This window comes from Zonotrichia albicollis, chromosome 25 (assembly GCF_047830755.1).
Source record: "Zonotrichia albicollis isolate bZonAlb1 chromosome 25, bZonAlb1.hap1, whole genome shotgun sequence".
Taxonomy (NCBI): Eukaryota; Metazoa; Chordata; class Aves; order Passeriformes; family Passerellidae; genus Zonotrichia; species Zonotrichia albicollis.
In genome coordinates, this window is record NC_133843.1 from 6,331,824 (window position 1) to 6,352,093 (window position 20,270).

The window sequence follows — 20,270 nt, forward strand, 5'->3', positions numbered from 1 at the left end:
CCTGGAATGATCCCCTGGAGTGATCCCCACGAACTATTCCCATGAATGATCCTCTGGAATGATCCCTTGGACCAATCCCCTGGAATGATCCCCAAGAATGACCCCCTGGAATGATCCCCAGGAACGATCTCCTGGAATCACCCCCTGGAATGATCCCCAGGAATGATCCCCACGAACGATTCCCATGAACGCTCCCCTGGAATGACCCCTGGAATGATCCCCTGGAATGATCCCCACGAACGATCCCCACGAACGCTTCCCATGAACGCTCCCCTGGAATTTCAGGCTGGCCCGGCCCCGGCCCCGGCCCCGGCCCCGCTCCCTCCCGGCCCCGCCCGAGCCCGGCCCGGCCGCTCCGCTCCGCGCTCCCGGCGCTCCCGCTCCTCCCGGCCCAGGTGAGCTCCTCTGCCACGGAACACCGGGAATGGGTCGGGAATGCGCGCCCGGGGGGGCTCTGGAGGGGCGGCTTTGGGGTTTGGGCATTCCCGATCCCAAAAAACCACCGGGAAGTGCTTGGATCCGAAAAAACACCTGTGGGAAAGGGCTGGATCTGAAAAATGAAAGCGGCAGGGAAGGGTTGGATCTGCCCCAAAAAGCTGCAGGAAAGGGTTGGATCCCAAAAAAAACGCTGGGAAAGGGTTGGATCCCCCAAAAAAATCCTGTGGGAAAGGGTTGGATCCCCAAAAAAAAACGCTGGGAAAGGGCTGGATCCCAAAAAAAACCAAACAATGGGAAAGGGTTGGATCTGCCCCAAAAAGCTGCAGGAAAGTTTTGGATCCCCCAAAAAAACTGTGGGAAAGGGTTGGATCTGCCCCAAAAAGGTGCAGGAAAGGGTTGGATCCCAAAAAAACACCTGAGGGAAAGGGTTGGATCCCAAAAAAAACCCAAAAAACCAAACAATGGGAAAGGATCTGCCCCAAAAAGCTGCAGGAAAGGGTTGGATCCCCAAAAAACACCGGGCAAGGTTTGGATCCCCAAAAACCACCTGTGGGAAAGAGCTGGATCCCAAAAAAATCAAACAATGGGAAAGGGTTGGATCTGCCCCAAAAAGCTGCAGGAAAGGGTTGGATCCCCCAAAAAAAAAACCGCTGGGAAAGGGTTGGATCCCCCCCAAAAAAACTGTAGGAAAGGGTTGGATCCTAAAAAAAAACCTGAGGGAAAGGATTGGATCCCAAAAAGAAATGCTGTGGGAAAAGGTTGGATCCCAAAAAAACCCCAAAAAACCAAACAATGGGAAAGGGTTGGATCCCAAAAAAAAAAACCGCTGGGAAAGGGTTGGATCCCAAGGAAAGACCTGAGGGAAAGGGTTGGATCCTAAAAAAACCCCAAAAAACCAAATAATGGGAAAGGGTTGGATCTGCCCCAAAAAGCTGCAGGAAAGGGTTGGATCCCCCAAAAAAAAAACCGCTGGGAAAGGGTTGGATCCCAAAAAAACCCCAAAAAACCAAACAATGGCAAAGTGTTGGATCCCAAAAAAACCAAACAATGGGAAAGGATTGGATCCCGAAAAAACCAAACAATGGGAAAAGGTTGGATCCCAAAAAAACCAAACAATGGGAAAGGATTGGATCCCAAAAAAACCCCAAAAAACCAAACAATGGGAAAGGGTTGGATCTGCCCCAAAAAGCTGCAGGAAATGTTGGATCCCAAAAAAACCCACCAAACCTGTGGGAAACGGTGGGATCCTAATAAAATAACTGCAGGAAAAGGGCTGGATCCCAAAAATAAAATTGTGTAAATCTGGGGGAAAATCACTGTAAATGCCAGGAAAAATCACTGTAATTCCCAGGAAAAAATATTCCAGAATATTCACTTTTAATTCCCAAAAAACTGCCAGAAAATCAGTGTAAATCTGGGGGAAAATAACTGTAAATCATAGGAATAATAACTGTAAATCCCGGGATAAAACTCCAGAAAAATCACTTTAATTCCCAGAAAAATCACTGTAAATCCCAGAAAAAAACCGCCGGAAAAATAATTTTAATTTCTGGGGAAAAAAGAACAAAATAAAAAGACTCTCTAAATCCCTTAAAAATTAACAACAACAACAAAACCAACAACAAAAATAACCAGGAAAATTCACTTTATTTCCAAGAAAAAACCTTCAGAAAAATCACTTTAAATCCCTGGAAAAAGCTCCAGGAAAAACATTCTAATTCCCAGAAAAAAAAAACCCCAAAAACCCCTGGAAAATTCATTTTTATCCCAGGGGAAAAAAAAAAATCCAGAAAAAAAAATCACTTTAATTCTCGGAAGAAAAAAAAAAAAATAGGGAAAATCAGGAAAAATCGCTTTAATTCCCAAAAATCTCAGGAAAATTTCCTTTATTTCATGAAGCCCCATGCTCGCTTTTGCTGCTTCCCAAAAATAATCTGGGAAAGGGTTTCCCTCCTAAAAACTGGGAAAGTGGGAAAAGCAGGAAAGGAAGGAAAGTGGGAAAAGAGGGAGGAGGAAAAGGAGGAAAAAGAGGAAAAAGAGGAAAAGCTGGAAAGGGAAGAGAAGGAAAAAGAGGAGCAGGAAAAGCAGGAAAAGGAGGAAAGGGAAGAGAAGGAAAAGAAGGAGGAAAAAGAGGAAAAGGAAAAGGAGAAGAAGCACGAAAAGGAGGAGCAGGAAAAGTGGGAGCAAGAAAAGAGGAGGAAAAATAGGAAAATGAGGAAAAGGAGGAAAAAGAGGAAAAAGAGGAGAAGGAAAAGCAGAAGAAGCATGAAAAGGAGGAGCAGGAAAAGCAGGAAAAGAGGAGGAAAAGGAGGAAAAGGAGGAGAAGGAAAAAGAAGAAAGGAGGAAAAAGAGGAGAAGGAAAAGGAGGAAAAGGAGGAGGAGGAAAAGAAGGAAAAAGAGAAGGAAAAGCAGAAGAACCACGAAAAGGAGGAAAAGCAGGAAAAGGAGGAAAAGGAGGAAAAAGAGGAAGAGGAAAAGCAGGAAAATGAGGAAAAAGAGGAAAAGCTGGAAAGGAAAGAGAAGGGAAAAGAGGAACAGGAAGAGGAGGAGGAGGAAAAGGAGGAAAAAAGAGGAGAAGGAAAAAGAGGAAAAAGAGGAGAAGGAGGAAAAGCAGGAAAAATAGCAGAAGGAAAAGGAGGAAAAAGAGGAGCAGGGAAAGCAGGAAAAGGCGGAGGAGAAGGAAAAGAAGCAAAAAGAGAAGGAAAAGCAGAAGAACCACAAAAAGGAGGAAAAGCAGGAAAAGGAGGAAAAGGAGGAAAAAGAGGAAAAAGAGGAAAAAGAGGAGAAGGAGGAAAAGGAGGAAAAATAGCAGAAGGAAAAGGAGGAAAAAAAGGAAAAAGAGGAGCAGGGAAAGCAGAAAAAGGAGGAGGAGGAGGAAAAGATGGAAAAAGAGAAGGAAAAGCAGAAGAACCACGAAAAGGAGGAAAAGCAGGAAAAGGAGGAAAAGGAGGAAAAAGCGGAGCGGGCAGAGGCGGAGAAGCGGCGGAGGCCGAGCAGGAGAAGCGGGAAGAGCAGGAAGGGGAAAGGCAGGAAAGGAGGAGGAGGAGGAGGAGGAGGAGGAAGGGGAGGAGGGAAGCGATGATTCCCAAATCCCGGCATCCCTCGCTCCGCTGGCAGCGGCTCCGGGCCGGGCCCGGCGCTCCCGGCGCCGTTCGGGGATCGCGGGCCCAGCGCCGGTACCGGCAGAGCCCCGGCGGGATCGGCGCCCCCCGGCCCATGCGGACACCGAGCGGCGGCCGCGGCCTGCCCAGGTCAGGCATTCCCGAACCCCGAACCCGGGATCCCGCCGGGATCCGCCCCCGGAGCCCCCGGAGCCCCCGGAGCCCCCGCAGCCCCCGGAGCCCCCCAATTTCCAGCGCTTTTCCCGGCCGCTCTCCGCCCCGGCCGGCCCCGCTTTGCCTGGCGCCCCCGCTTCCCGAAAACCCAGCCCCAGATCCATGGATCCAGCCCCGAATCCATGGATCCAGCCCCAAAATCCCTGGAGACAGCCCCAACAGCCCCAAATCCATGGATCCAGCCCCAAACCCATGGATCCAGCCCAAACCCATGGATCCAGATCCCTGGAGACAGCCCCGAATCCCTGAATCCATCCCCAAATCCCTGTTTCCATCCCCAGATTCCTGGATCCAGCCCCAAATCCATGGATCCAGCCCCAGATCCATGGATCCAGCCCCAAATCCTTGGATCCATCCCCAAATCCCTGGATCTGTCCCTAAATCGCAGGATCCAGCCCCAGATCCCTGGATCCAGCCCCAAAATTCCCGGAGACAGCCCCAAATCCCTGTGTCCAGCCCCAAGTCTCTAGATCCAGCCCTCAATCCCTGGATCCCACCCCGAATTCCTGTTCCCAGCCCCAAATCCCTGTTCCCAGCCCCAAATCCCTGTTCCCAGCCCCAGATTCCTGGATCCAGCCCCAAATCCATGGATCCAGCCCCAGATCCCTGGAGACAGCCCCAAAATCCCTGGAGATAGCCCCAAATCCCTGTGTCCAGCCCCAAATCACTAGATCCAGCCCTAAATCCCTGGATCCATCCCCAAATTCCTGTTTCCAGCCCCAAATCCCTTGACCCAGCCCCAAATCCATGGATCCAGCCCAAACCCATGGATCCAGCCCCGAATCCATGGATCCAGCCCCAAATCCATGGATCCAGCCCCAGATCCATGGATCCAGCCCTAAATCCCTGGTTCCATCCCCAGATCCATGGATCCAGCCCCAAAATTCCCGGAGATAGCCCCAAATCCCTGTTTCCAGTCCCAAATCTCTAGATCCAGCCCTCAATCCCTGGATCCGTCCCCAAATTCCTGTTCCCAGCCCCAAATCCTTGGATCCAGCCCCAGATATCTTGGTCCATCCCCAAAATTCCTGCTTCCAGCCCCAAATCTCTGGACCCAGCTCCAGATCCCTGGATCCGTTCCCAAAATTTCTGGATCCAGCCCCAAATCCCTGTTTCCATCCCCAGATTCCTGGATCCAGCCCCAAATCCTTGGATCCAGTCCCAGATCCCTGGATCCGTCCCCGAATCCCTGGATCCAGCCCTAAATCGCAGGATCCAGCCCCAGATCCATGGATCCAGCCCCAAATCCATGGATCCAGCCCTAAATCCTTGGATCCAGCCCCAAATCCCTGTGTCCAGCCCCAAATCCCTGGACCCAGCCCCAGATTCCTGGATCCAGCCCCAAACCCATGGATCCAGCCCCAGATCCATGGAGACAGCCCCAAAATCCCCGGACATAGCCCCAAATCCCTGTGTCCAGTCCCAAATCTCTAGATCCAGCCCTCAATCCCTGGATCCAGCCCCGAATCCTTGGACCCAAATCCCTGGATCCATCCCCAAATTCCTGCTTCCAGCCCCAAATCCCAGGACCCAGCTCCAGATCCCTGGATCCGTCCCCAAATTTCTGGATCCCACCCCAGATCCCTGGATCCAGCCCCAAAATCCCTGGATCCAGCCCCAGATCCCTGGATCCAGCCCCAGATCCTTGGATCCATCCCCAAATCCCTGGATCTGTCCCTAAATCGCAGGATCCAGCCCTAAATCGCAGGATCCAGCCCCAGATTCCTGGATCCAGCCCCAAATCCTTGGATCCAGCCCCAGATATTTTGGTCCATCCCCAAAATCCCTGGATCCAGCCCCAGATCCATGGATCCAGCCCCAAAATTCCCGGAGATAGCCCCAAATCCCTGTGTCCAGTCCCAAGTCTCTAGATCCAGCCCTAAATCCCTGGATCCGTCCCCGAATTCCTGGATCCAGCCCCGAATCCTTGGACCCCAATTCCTGGATCCATCCCCAAATTCCTGTTTCCAGCTCCAGATCCCCATTTCCAACCCCACATCCCCATTTCCATCCCCAAATTCCCACATCCAGAGATTTCCCCGGTGGGCAGAGCTGTCGCAGCCATTCCTGATTTCCTTGCTGCCCCTGCTTCCCAAAAATCCGCCCCAAATCCCTGGATCCGTCCCCAAATCCCTGGATCCAGCCCCAAATCCCTGGATCCAGCCCTAAATCCCCAGATCTGTCCCCAAATCCCTGGATCCATCCCCAAATCCCTGTTCCCACCCCAAATCCTTGGATCCACCCAGAAATCCCCATTCCCACCCCAAATCCCAATATCCAGAGGTTTTCCTGTTGGGATGAGCCAGGAATGGGAAAGGGAATTCCTGTTGGTAACCAGAATAAAGGGAATTTTGGGACAAATAAAGGGGATTTAGGGACAAATGGAAGGAATTTTGATTTGGTAAATTAAAGAAATGTTGGGGTGTAATGAAATGGAAAAATTAAGGGAATTTTGGTGAAAATTAAGGGAATTTTGGGGAAAAAGAAGGGGAAATTTTTGGGGCCAAATGAAGGGGAATTTGGGGAAGATAAACGGGATTTTGGGGAAGATTATTATTTATTTATTCCCAGTTATTTATTCCTGGGATTAGCAGCAGGGCGGGGCCGATTCCTGGCGAATCCCACTGGGATGGATCCTGGATTTCCTGCTGGAAGGGATCCCAGATTCCCTGCTGGGATGGATCCTGGATTTTCCCCCCACTGTTCCCAATCCCAGGGATGGATCCAGATCCATGGGACGATCCCAGAGCAGATCTGGATCCACATCCCTGGGATGATCCTGGGTTGGATCTGGATCCATGGGATGATCCCTGGGATGGATCCAGATTCCTGGATGATCCTTGGATGGATCTGGATCCATGGGATGATCCCAGGGTGGATCTGAATCCATGGGATGGTCCCTGGATGATCCCAGGATGGATCTGGATCTGTGGGACGATCCCAGAGCAGATCCGGATCCACATCCCTGAGAGGATCCCAGGGCGGATCTCGATCCATGGGAAGGGCTCAGGATGATCCTGAGATGGATCCGGATCCATGGGATGATCCTGGGATGGATCTGGATCCACATCCCTGGGATGGTCCCGAGATGGATCTGGATCCCTGAGAGGATGGATCTGGATCCTTGGGATGATCCCAGGGTGGATCCAGATCCACGGGAAGGGCTCAGGATGATCCCTGAGATGGATCTGGATCCATGGGATGATCCTGGGGCAGATCTGGATCCCTGGGATGGTCCTGAGATGGATCCGGATTCCTGGGATGATCCCTGAGATCGATCCGGATCCCTGAGAGGATCCCAGGATGGATCTGAATCCATGGGATGGTCCCTGGATGATCCCGGGATGGATCCAGATCTGTGGGATGGTCCCTGGGATGGATCAGGATCCCTGGGACGATCCCAGAGCAGATCTGGATCCACATCCCTGGGATGATCCTGGAATTGATCTGGATCCATGGGATGGTCCCAGGGCGGATCCAGATCCACGGGAAGGGCTCAGGATGATCCTGGGATGGATCCGGATCCAGGGGATGGTCTCAGGATGGATTTGGATCCCTGGGATGATCCCAGAGCAGATCCGGATCCACATCCCTGGGATGGTCCCGAGATAGATCCAGGTCCCTGGGATGATCCTGGGATGGATCTGGATCAATGGGATAACCCCAGGGTGGATCTGGATCTCTGGGATGGTCCCTGGATGGATTTGGATCCCTGGGATGATCCCAGGGTGGATCTCTATCCACGGGAAGGGCTCAGGATGATCCTGAGATGGATCCGGATCTGTGGGATGGTCCCAGGATGGATCTGAATCCATGGGATGGTCCCTGGATGATCCCGGGATGGATCCAGATCTGTGGGATGGTCCCTGGGATGGATCCAGATCCATGGGATAACCCCAGGGTGGATCTGGATCCTGGGACGGTCCCTGGATGATCCCGGGCGGATCCATCCCCGTCTCCCCCAGGCAGCAGCTCCGGTGCCAGGGATAAAAATACCCCGGGATAAAAATACCCCGGGATAAAAATACCCCGGGATGGGAGCGGCCGGGCCGGGCCGGGGCTGGGATCCGGCGCCTCCTCGGGAATCTCCGTTCCCATCCCAGCATCCTCGGCTGCTCCTGCATCCGCTTTTCCTGCCCCATGGATCCCCATGGATCCCCATGGATCCCCATGGATCCCCATGGATCCCCATGGATCCCCAGGGATCCCACTTCCCGTTTTTCCTCTCCTGATTTATTTCCATGGATCCCTCACAGCTCCCAAACTTCCACATTCCCAGGGTTGATTCCCCATCCCCACATCCCTGGATTATCCTGAATCCCGATTTTCCTTTCCCTGTTTATTTCCATGGATTCCTGCTTCCCGATTTTCCTCTCCCACTTCATTTCCACGGATCCCCAGCAGCTCCTGGGAATCTCCATTCCCCATTCCCTTCTCCCATCCCTGGATTTTCCCGCTTTTCCTCTCCCTGTTAATTCCCACAGATCCCGATTTTTCCTCATTCCACGGGATCCGTTTTGCTCCTGGGATGTTCCCATCCCTTTTCCCCTTGGATCCATCCCAATCCCGGGATTATTTTGGAGGCCTGGGATAAATCTGCAGCTCCCAAACCTCCACATTCCCAGGGCTGATTCCCCATTCCTGGATTATCCTGAATCCCGATTTTCCTCTCCCACTTCATTTCCATGGATCCCCAGCAGCTCCTGGGAATCTCCATTCCCCATTCCCTTCTCCCATTCCCATGGATTTTCCCACTTCCCGTTTTTCCTCTCCTGATTTATTTCCATGGATCCCTCACAGCTCCCAAACCTCCACATTCCCAGGGCTGATTCCACATCCCCACATCCCTGGATTATCCTGAATCCCGATTTTCCTTTCCCCGTTTATTTCCATGGATTCCTGATTCCCAATTTTCCTCTCCCACTTCATTTCCACGGATTTCTGCTTCCCAATTTTCCTCTCCTCAATTATTTCCATGGATTCCTGCTTCCCGATTTTCCTTTCCCTGTTTATTTCCATGGATTCCTGCTTCCCAATTTTCCTTTCCCGGTTTATTTCCATGGATTTCTGCTTCCCGATTTTCCTCTCCCTGTGTATTTCCATGGATTTCTGCTTCCCAATTTTCCTCTCCCACTTCATTTCCATGGATTCCTGCTTCCCAATTTTCCTCTCCCACTTCATTTCCATGGATCCCCAGCAGCTCCTGGGAATCCCCATTCCCATGGATTTTCCCGCTTCCCGCTTTTCCTCTCCCCGTTAATTCCCACAGATCCCGATTTTTCCTCATCCCACGGGATCCGTTTTGCTCCTGGGATGTTCCCATCCCTTTTTCCCTTGGATCCATCCCAATCCAGGATTATTTTGGAGGCCTGGGATAAATCTGCAGCTCCCAAACCTCCACATTCCCAGGGCTGATTCCCCATCCCTGGATTATCCTGAATCCCGATTTTCCTTTCCCTGTTTATTTCCATGGATTCCTGCTTCCCGATTTTCCTCTCCCACTTAATTTCCATGGATTCCTGCTTCCCGATTTTCCTCTCCCACTTAATTTCCATGGATTCCTGCTTCCTGATTTTCCTCTCCCACTTCATTTCCATGGATTCCTGCTTCCCGATTTTCCTCTCCCAGTGTATTTCCATGGATTCCTGCTTCCCGATTTTCCTCTCCCACTTCATTTCCATGGATCCCCAGCAGCTCCTGGGAATCCCCATTCCCATGGATTTTCCCACTTCCCACTCTGTGCATTCCCACAGATCCCGATTTTTCCTCATCCCACGGGATCCGTTTTGCTCCTGGGATGTTCCCATCCCTTTTTCCCTTTGGATCCATCCCAATCCAGGATTATTTTGGAGGCCTGGGATAAATCCGGGCCGGGCTGAGCTCAGCGCTCCAAACGGGAGTGACCTTTTCCCTGGATAAATTTGGGATTGGCCACAATTCCCACCCGGAGCGGGAAGGGGCCGGATCCCAATCCCGACCCCAATCCTGGGATTGTTTTTCTTGAGGATTCCCAATTTTTGGTTTTTTTCTGGAGCTGCAGAAATTGGGAATTCTCGTTGTCCCGGGAATCTGTGGTTCCGGAGCTTCCCTGGGATTTTGGGGATTCTTCTCCTGGTTTTTCTGGATGCTTCTCCTGGGATTTTGGAAATTCTTGTCCTGGTTTTTGGGGATTCATCTCCCGGGTTTTTGTGGATTCATCTGGATTTTTGGGGATTTTTCCGCACAGATTTTGGGGATTCTTCTCCTGTTTTTTGGGGGATTCTTCTCCTGGTTTTTTAGGGATTCATCTCATTTTTTTTGGGATTTTTCCTCCCAGTTTTTTGGGGATTCTTCTCCCATTTTTTTGTGGATTGATTGGGGTTTTTCTTTTGTGGATTTATCTCTTTTTTGGGGGGATTTTTCCTCCCAGTTTTGGGGGATTCTTCTCCTGATTTTTTTGGGAATTCTTCTCCTGGGATTTAGGAAAATTTTCTCCCATTTTTTTGTGGATTGATCTGGGTTTTTTTTGTGGATTAATCTTGGTTTTTTGGGATTTTTCTCCCAGTTTTTGGGGATTTTTCTCCCATTTTTTGTGGATTGATCTGGATTTTTTTGTGTATTCATCTCCTTTTTTTGGGATTTTTCTCCTGGTTTTTGCGGATTCTTCTCCCATTTTTTTGTGGATTGATCTGGATTTTTTTGTGTATTCATCTCCTTTTTTTGGGATTTTTCTCCTGGTTTTTGCGGATTCTTCTCCCATTTTTTTGTGGATTGATCTGGATTTTTTTGTGTATTCATCTCCTTTTTTGGGGATTTTTCCTCCCGGTTTTTGGGGATTCTTCTCCCAATTTTTTGTGGATTCATCTGGGGTTTTTCGGGATTTTTCCTCCCAGTTTTTGGGGATTATTCTCCCATTTTTTTTGTGGATTGATTGGGGTTTTTTCTGTGGCTTCATCTCGGTTTTTTCAGGATTTTTCTCCCAGTTTTTGCGTATTCTTCTCCCATTTTTCTGTGGATTGATCTGGATATTTTTGTGTATTTGTCTCCTTTTTTGGGATTTTTCTCCTGGTTTTTGGGGATTCTTCTCCCAATTTTTTGTGGATTCATCTGGGGGTTTTTTGTGGATTCATCTCGGGTTTTTTGGGGATATTTCCTCCCAGTTTTTGGGGATTCCTCTCCCATTTTTTTGTGGATCGATCTCCTGGTTTTCAGCGGATCCATCTCCTGAATTTCCATCTCCCTTGGCATCCACAGGGAGGATTCCCAGGTGGGGTGACCCAGGAGAGGTTCCCCCTGCAGGAAAGCAATTCCAGGAGGGAAAGTTCCATCTTTTTCCTGGGATCATCCCTCGGGATCATCCCAAGGCTCTGCCCTTCCCGGTGCCCTCCGGGCGCCCTCGGTTCCGGGCGGATGCTCCATCGATCCCGGCATCGATCCCGGCTGGATCCACAATTCCCGGGATAAATCCCAGCTCCCTGCCCGAGCCGGAGCCTCCCGGTCCTTTCCAAGCTGGGATTGGGGCTGATCCAATCCTTTCACAACCCTTCTTCCCCCTTTTCCAAACCTTTTCCAACCCTTCTCCCCTTTCCGAACCTTTTCCCCCTTTTCCAACCCCTTTTCCCCCCTTTTCCAATCCTTTTTCCCAACTCTTTTCCAACCCTTTCTGAGCCCTTTCCCAACCCCTTTTCCCCTTTTCTCCAACCCTTTTTCCAGCCCTTTTTCCCAACCCTTTTCCAACCCCTTTCCCAACCCTTTTCCAGCCCTTTTTCCCCCCTTCCCAACCCTTTTTTCCAGCCTTTTTCCCCTTTCCCAACCTTTTCCCAACCCTTTTTCCCCCCGTTTTCCCAACCCGTTTTCCCCCTTTCCCAACGCTTTTCCAACCCCTTTTCCCCCCCTTTCCAATCCTCTTTTCCAACCCTTTTCCTCCCAATCCTTTTTGAGCCCCTTTCCCAACCCCTTTTCCCCTTTTCCCAACCCTTTTTCCAGCCCTTTTTCCCAACCCTTTTCCAACCCCTCCAACCCCTTCCCCAACCTCTTTTCCCCACCCTTTCCTCCTTTTCCAACCCTTTCCCCCCTTTCCCAACCCTTTTCCAGCTCTTTTCCTCCCAACCCTTTTCCCCACCCTTTTTTCCCCCCTTCCCAACCCTTTTTTCCAACCTTTTTCCCCTTTCCCAACCTTTTCCCAACCCTTTTCCCCCGCGTTTTCCAAACCCTTTTCCAACCCTTTCCCCTCTTTCTCAACCCTTTTTCCCAACCTTTTTTCCCCCTTTTCCAACCCTTTTCCCCTTTTCCCAACCCTTTTCCAGCCCTTTTCCCCAGCCCCGTTTCCCCTTTTTCCAAACCCTTTTCCAGCTCTTTTTTCCCCCCTTTCCCAACCCTTTTCCAACCCTTTTTCCCATTTTCCCAACCCTTTTCCCCCTTTCCCAACCCTTTTTTCCCCCCTTTCCCAACCCTTTTCCAACCCTTTTTTCCCATTTTTCCCAACCCTTTTTCCCATTTTCCCAACCCTTTTTCCCATTTTCCCAACCCTTTTTTCCCATTTTTCCCAACCCCTTTTCCCCATTTTCCCAACCCTTTTCCCCATTTCCCAACCCTTTTTTCCCATTTTTCCCAACCCCTTTTCCCATTTTCCCAACCCTTTTTCCCCTTTCCCAACCCTTTTCCCCATTTCCCATCCCCTTTTCCCTGTTTCCCAACCCTTTTTCCCATTTTTCCCAACCCTTTTTCCCATTTTCCCCAACCCCTTTTCCCATTTTTCCCAACCCTTTTTCCCAACCCTTTTTCCCATTTCCCAACCCTTTTTCCCATTTTTCCCAACCCTTTTTCCCATTTTTCCCAACCCTTTTTTCCCATTTTCCCAACCCTTTTTCCCATTTCCCAACCCTTTTTCCCATTTCCCAACCCTTTTTCCCATTTTTCCCAACCCTTTTTTCCCATTTTCCCAACCTTTTTTCCCATTTTCCCAACCCTTTTTCCCATTTTTCCCAACCCTTTTTCCCATTTTCCCAACCCTTTTTCCCATTTTTCCCAACCCTTTTTCCCCCTTTCCCAACCCTTTTTTCCCATTTTCCCATCCCTTTTTTCCCATTTTCCCCAACCCTTTTTCCCATTTTTCCCAACCCTTTTTCCCATTTTTCCCAACCCTTTTTTCCCATTTTTCCCAACCCTTTTTCCCCTTTCCCATCCCTTTTTCCCCAACCCTTTTTCCCATTTTTCCCAACCCTTTTTCCCATTTTCCCCAACCCTTTTTCCCTGTTTTCCCAACCCTTTTTTCCCATTTTTCCCAACCCTTTTCCCTGTTTTCCGCAGGAACGCCCCTGGAGCAGCTGAGCCCCCCCCGCCATGGCCTCGCCCCCCCCGCCCGCAGTAGGTACTGTCAGCCTCGGCCTCGGGAATTTGGGAAATTTTGGGGAATTTTTGGGAATTTTGGGAATTTTGGGATTTTGGGATGGCCAGCCCGGGGTGGGAAGGAGGGAGCAGCACCCAGGGTATCCCGGATATCCCGGCTGGAGCCTCTCGGGATTGGGAAAACACGGAGGGATCTGGGATCTGGGGGCTGCCGGTGCTGTTCCCTGTCCCTGTTTCCCTGCTCCCTGATTCCCTATTTCCCTGTCTCAGTTTCCCCAATTTCCTCTTTCCCTGTTTCCCTGATTCCCTAGTTCCCCATTCCCGGATTCATATTTCCCTGTTTCCCTGTTTCCCTGTCCCTGTTCCCTCATTCCCCTTTTCCCTGATTCCCCTTTTCCCTGTCCCTATTTCTGTGGTTGCCTGATTCCCTGTTTCCCTATTTCCCTGTTCCCTGATTCCTCATTCCCCTATTTCCCTATCCCAATTTCCCCGATTCCCTCTTTCCCTATTTCCCTGATTCCCTATTTCCCTGTTCCCTGATTCCCCATTCCCCTATTTCTCTGTCCCTATTTCCCTGATTCCCTATTTCCCTGTTTCCCTGTTCTCTGATTCCCTATCTATTTCCCTGATTCCCTATTTACCTGTCCCTATTTCCCCGATTCCCTGATTGCCTGATTCCCTGTTTCCCTATTTCCCTGATTCCCTGGTTCCCTATTTCCCTGTTCTCCTGTTTCCCAATTTCCCTGTTCCCTTATTTCCCTTTTCCCTATTTCCCTGTTTCCCTGTTCCCTTATTCCGTATTTATTTCCCTGGTTCCCTATTTCCCTGTTCCCCTATTTCCCTGATTCCCTAATTCCCTATTTCCCTGATTCCCTAATTTCCCTGATTCCCTAATTCCCTATTTCCCTGATTCCCTATTTCCTTTTTCCCTGATTCCCTGTTTATTTCCCTGTCCCTATTTCCCCGTTTCCCTAATTCCCTATTTCCCTGTTTCCCTACTCCCTGATTCCCTATTTCCCTGTCCCCATTTCCCTGATTCCCTAATTCCCTATTTCCCTGATTCCCTAATTCCACATTTCCCTGTCCCTATTTCCCCAATTCACTGATTCCCTGATTCCCTATTTCCCTTTCCCCATTTCCTTGATTCCCTAATTTCCCCGATTCCCTAATCCCTTATTTCCCTGATTCCCTATTTCCCTGGTTCCCTATTTCCCTGTTCTCCTGTTTCCCAAATTTCCCTGTTCCCTTATTTCCCTGATTCCTTATTTCCCTGTTTCCCTGATTCCGTATTTATTTCCCTGGTTCCCTATTTCCCTGTTCCCCTATTTCCCTAGTTCCCTTTTCCCTGTTTCCCATTTCCCTGATTCCCTAATTTCCCTGATTCTCTAATTCCCTATTTCCCTGATTCCCTAATCCCTTATTTCCCTGATTCCCTATTTCCTTGTTCCCTGATTCCCTATTTATTTCCCTGTCCCTATTTCCCTGTCCCTATTTCCCTGTTTCCTTAATTCCCTATTTCCCTGTTTCCTTAATTCCCTATTTCCCTGTCCCCATTTCCCTGAATCCCTAATTCCCTATTTCCCTGATTCCCTAATTTCCCCGATTCCCTAATTCCATATTTCCCTGTCCCTATTTCCCCAATTCACTGATTCCCTGATTCCCTATTTCCCTGTCCCCATTTCCCTGATTCCCTGATTTCCCTGATTCCCTAATCCCTTATTTCTCTGATTCCCTATTTCCTTGTTCCCTGATTCCCTATTTATTTCCCTGTCCCTATTTCCCTGTGCCCCTATTTCCCTGTTCTCTGATTCCCCATTTCCCTGTTTCCCTATTTCCCCGATTCCCTGATTCCCTATTTCCCTGGTTCCCTATTTCCCTGTTCTCCTGTTTCCCAAATTTCCCTGTTCCCTTATTTCCCTGATTCCTTATTTCCCTGTTTCCCTGATTCTGTATTTATTTCCCTGGTTCCCTATTTCCCTGTTCCCCCATTTCCCTGATTCCCTGATTCCCTAATTCCCTATTTCCCTGATTCCCTATTTCCTTGTTCCCTGATTCCCTATTTATTTCCCTGTCCCTATTTCCCTGATTCCCTTATTTCCCTGATTCCCTATTTCCCTGATTCCCTGTTTCCCTGATTCCCCGATTCCCTAATTCCCTGATTCCGTATTTGTTTCCCTGGTTCCCTATTTCCCTGTTCCCCTATTTCCCTAGTTCCCTTTTCCCTATTTCCTTGTTCCCTGATTCCCTATTTATTTCCCTGTCCCTATTTCCCCATTTCCCTATTTCCCTGGTTGCCTAATTCCCTATTTCTCTATTTCCCTGCTCCCTGATTCCCTATTTCCTTGTTCCCTGATTCCCTATTTATTTCCCTGTTCTCTGATTCCCCATTTCCCTGTTTCCCTATTTCCCCGATTCCCTGATTCCCCAATTCCCTATTTCCCTGGTTCCCTATTTCCCTGTTTCCCTGTTCCCTGATTCCGTATTTATTTCCCTGGTTCCCTATTTCCCTGTTCCCCTATTTCCCTAGTTCCCTGTTCCCTATTTCCATGCTCCCTGATTCCCTATTTCCCTGATTCCCTATTTCCCTATTTCCTTGTTCCCTGATTCCCTATTTATTTCCTTGTTCCCTGATTCCCTAATTCCCCATTTCCCTGTTCTCTGATTCCCCATTTCCCCGTTTCCCTGGTTTCCTGATTCCCTGCCATTCTCCCGTTTTCCCTCCCCTTTCCCTCCATTCCCGGGCCCCTTTTCCCTCTCCTCCCTCCCCTGTGGATGTGACAGAGAGGCAAAGCCGGATGAGCTTTCCCATGGATCCACCTGGGAACTTTGAGGGAGAAGGAATTGTAAATAAACGGTAAAAAAATCCTGCAGGGGGTGTTTGGAGCGAGCTCTTTTCCTGGGGAGGTGTTCACCCCAAAGGGGTCTCATTAATTAGCCGCTCATGTGTTAATGAAGTGGCCAATCAGGTGCACCAGACGAGGGATTTTGAGGGTAGGGTATAAAAATGATATAAAATTATATTTTATACCCTGGTCTCAAAATATTATAAAATTATATTTATACTATATATATATATATCTCTACATCTATATCTATATCTATATCTATATCTATATCTATATCTATATCTATATCTATATCTATATCTATATCTATATCTCTCTTTCTCTCTCTCTCTCTCTCTATATATATTTATATATATATATTTATATATATATTTATATATATATTTTTATAATATTTTGAGACCACGGTATAAAAAGGGGTTCCAATAAACTGAGGGCTTCTGGCCTGGATTCTGTGTCATTCCTGACTCCATGGTGCCAATCCCCCTTTTCCTCCTCCGTCCCTTCCCCTTTTCCATCCTCCCTTTCCATCCCCCTTCCCTGATTTTTCCATCCCCATTCTCCCCCTCCTTCCCATTTTTTTCTCCCTCCTCCACCTCCATCTCCCTTCTCGTTTTCCTTTCCCCCATCCATTTTGCCCCCTCCGTCTCCATCCCCTCCTTCCTCCTCTTCCTCCTCCATCTCTGCCCCATTCCCCTCCATCTCCTCCATCCCCTTTTCCTTCCTCCTCCATCTCAATCCCCCTTCATCCTCCTCCTCTTCCTCCACCTCCTTCTCCCTCCCACTTTATCTCCAACCCCTTTTCCACCTCCCTTTTTCCATCTCCTCCATCTCCTCCATCCCCCTTCCCTTCTTCCTCCTCCTTCATCCCCTTTTCCTTCTTCCTCCTCCTCCATCCCCCTTCCTCTTCCCTCTCCTCTGTCCCCTTTTCCATCCTCCATTTCCATCTCCCTTCCCGGATTTCTCCATCCCCATTCTCCTCCTCCATCCCTTTTTCCCCTCCTCTTTCTCCATCTCCCTCCTCTGTCTCCTCCCTCCCCTTTCCCTTCATCCTCCTCCTCTTCCTCCACCTCCTTCTCCCTCCCACTTTGTCTCCAACCCCTTTTCCACCTCCCTTTTTCCATCTCCTCCATTTCCTCCATCCCCTTTTCCATGTCCTCCATCTCCTGCATCCTCCTTCTCCCTCCTTTGTCTCTTTTTTCCCTCCATCCCTTTATTTCCATCCATCCCTTTTTTTTCTCCATCCATCCATCCATCCATCATCCATCCATCCATCCATCCATCCATCCATCCATCCATCCATCCATCCATCCATCATCCATCCATCCATCATCCATCCATCATCCATCCATCCATCCATCCATCCATCCATCCCTTTTTTTCCATCTATTTTTCCCATCCATCCCTTTTTTCCCTCCATCCCTTTTCCTCCATCCATCCCTTATTTCCATCCATCCCTTTTTTTCCTCCACCCCTTTTTTCCATCCACTCCTTTTTTCCTCCATCCCTTTGTTCCATCCATCCCTTTTTCCCTCCATCCCTTTTCCTCCATCCATCCCTTTATTCCTCTATCCCTTCTTTTTCTCCATCCCTTTTTTCCATCCATCCCTTTTCCTCCATCCATCCCTTTTTTTCCCTCCATCCCTTTTTTCTCCATCCATCCATCCCTTTTTTCCCTCCCTTTCTTTTTCCCTCCATCCCTTTTTTCCTCTCTCCCTCTTTTTCTCCATCCCTTTTTTCTCCATCCCTTTTTTCCCTCCATCCCTTTTTTATCCATCCTTTTTTTCCCTCCATCCCTTTTTTCTCCATCCATCCCTTTTTTCCCTCCATCCCTTTATTCCTCTATCCCTTCTTTTTCTCTATCCCTTTTTTTCATCCATCCCTTTTTTCCTCCCTCCTTTTTTTTCCATCCATCCATCATCCATCATCCATCCATCCATCCATCCATCCATCCATCCATCCATCCATCCATCCCTTTTTGCCTCCCTCCCTTTTTTCCTCCATCCCTTTTTCCTCTCTCCTTCTTTTTCCCCATCCCTGTTTTTCCTCCATCCATCCCTTTTTCCCATCCACTCCTTTTCTCCTCCATCCCTTTTTTCTCCCATCCCTTTTTTCTCCCATCCCTTTTTTCCTCCATCCCTTTTTTCCTCTCTCCCTCTTTTTCTCCATCCCTGTTTTTCCTCCATCCATCCCTGTTTTTCCTCCATCCATCCCTTTTTTCCCTCCATCCCTTTCCCATCCCTCCCCATCCCCGTTTCCCTCTCTCCCGTGCCCATTCCATGTTTTCCGTGCCCATTCCCTGCAGGATCTCCCCCGGATCCCGCCGGCCCCGCGGGGATGGAGGAGCTGGGCCGGGCCTTCGCCTTCGAGGACAGCGAGGAGGAGGAGGAGGAGGAGGAGGAGGAGGAGGAGGAGGAAGGGGAGGACGAGGACTCGGATTCGGGAGCCGATCCCGGAGTTGATCCTGGAGCCGATCCCGGTGCTGACGTCGCTCTCCAGGCGCCCCCGCGCCGGCGGCGCCCGCCCAGCTCCGGTGAGGAGCAGTCCCGGTGTTCCCGGTGTGGAATTCCCGCTCATTCCCGGCGTGGAATTCCCAGTGTTCCCCTGTGGAATTTGTGTTCATTCCTGGAATTCCTGCTCATTTCCAGTGCAGAATTCCTGCTTATCCCTGGTATGGAGTTCCCAGTATTCCCTTGTGGAATTCCTGGTCATTCCCAGTGTGGAATTCCCAGTTAAACCAGTATGGAATTCCTGCTCATTCCCGGTGTGGAATTCCCAGTATTCCCATGTGGAATTCCTATTCATTCCTGGTGCAGAATTCCCGGTACTCCCGGAGGAATTTCCCCTCATTCCCAGTGTGGAATTCCCGCTCATTCCCAGTGCAGAATTCCCAGTATTCCCTTGTGGAATTTCTGCTCATTCCCAGTGCAGAATTCCCAGTATTCCCTTGTGGAATTCCTGCTCATTCCCAGTGTGGAATTCCCGCTCATTCCCAGTGCAGAATTCCCAGTACTCCCAGAGGAATTTCTCCTCATTCCCAGTGTGGAATTCCTGTTCATTCCCGGTATTCCCAGTGTGGAATTCCCGCTCATTCCCGGCGTGGAATTCCCAGTATTCTCTTGTGGAATTTCTGCTCATTCCCAGTGCAGAATTCCCAGTGTTCCCTTGTGGAATTCCTGTTCATTCCTGGTATTCCCAGTGTGGAAGTCCCACTCATTCCCAGTACGAAACTCCTGCTTATTCCTGGTATGGAGTTCCTGGTATTCCCATGTGGAATTTCTGCTCATTCCCAGTGCAGAATTCCCAGTATTCCCTTGTGGAATTTGTGTTCATTCCCGGTATTCCCAGTGTGGAATTCCCGCTCATTCCGAGTGCAGAATTCCCAGTACTCCCAGAGGAATTTCTCCTCATTCCCAGTGTGGAATTCCCGCTCATTCCTGGCGTGGAATTCCCAGTATTCCCTTGTGGAATTTCTGCTCATTCCCAGTGCAGAATTCCCAGTATTCCCTTGTGGAATTTGTGTTCATTCCCAGTATTCCCAGTGTGGAATTCCCGCTCATTCCCAGTGCAGAATTCCCAGTATTCCCTTGTGGAATTTCTGCTCATTCCCAGTGCAGAATTCCCAGTATTCCCATGTGGAATTCCTGCTCATTCCCGGTATTCCCACCTGTGGAATTCCCGCTCATTCCCAGTGCAGAATTCCCAGTATTCCCTTGTGGAATTTGTGTTCATTCCCGGTATTCCCAGTATGGAATTCCTGCTCATTCCCGGTATTCCTGGTACATCCCGGGGTGCCAACACCATTTCTCTTTGCTTTCCTTCCCCGCAGAAGGGCCGGAGCCGGAGACCCAGGAAGGGTGAGTGGGATTTGGGGCATTTACTGGGATTTCCAGGGAATTTGGGATTTCTGGTGGGATTTGGGGCATTTAGTGGGATTTCTGTGGAATTTTGGGGGTTCTGGTGGGATTTGGGGCATTTAGTGGGATTTCTGTGGAATTTGGGATTTCTGGTGGAATTTGGGGCATTTAGTGGGATTTCCAGGGAATTTGGGGGTTCTGGTGGAATTTGGGGCATTTAGTGGGATTTCTGTGGAATTTTGGGGGTTCTGGTGGGATTTGGGGCATTTAGTGGGATTTCTGTGGAATTTTGGGGGTTCTGGTGGGATTTGGGGCATTTACTGGGATTTCTGTGGAATTTTGGGGGTTCTGGTGGAATTTGGGGCATTTAGTGGGATTTCTTTGGAATTTTGGGGGTTCTGGTGGAATTTGGGGCATTTCCTGGGAGTTTTGGGGGTTCTGGTGGGATTTCCAGGGCGTCTCCTGGG

The 20,270-nt window shown here is 49.5% G+C and overlaps 1 protein-coding gene across 9 annotated transcripts in view; it reads left to right on the forward strand.

The window, feature by feature from the left end:
- Positions 1-3,507: 3,507 nt before the first annotated feature.
- Positions 3,508-20,270, forward strand: part of ARHGEF10L (Rho guanine nucleotide exchange factor 10 like) — an 83,628-nt gene continuing 66,865 nt past the window's right edge. For all 9 annotated transcript variants that reach the window (XM_074558408.1, XM_074558409.1, XM_074558410.1 and 6 more), the window contains exons 1-4: positions 3,508-3,689; positions 13,062-13,122; positions 18,252-18,479; positions 19,776-19,803. In XM_074558408.1, coding sequence (XP_074414509.1) covers positions 13,095-13,122; positions 18,252-18,479; positions 19,776-19,803 — 284 coding nt within the window. In that variant the 5' untranslated portion in view covers positions 3,508-3,689; positions 13,062-13,094. The remainder of the gene's footprint in view (positions 3,690-13,061; positions 13,123-18,251; positions 18,480-19,775; positions 19,804-20,270) is intronic.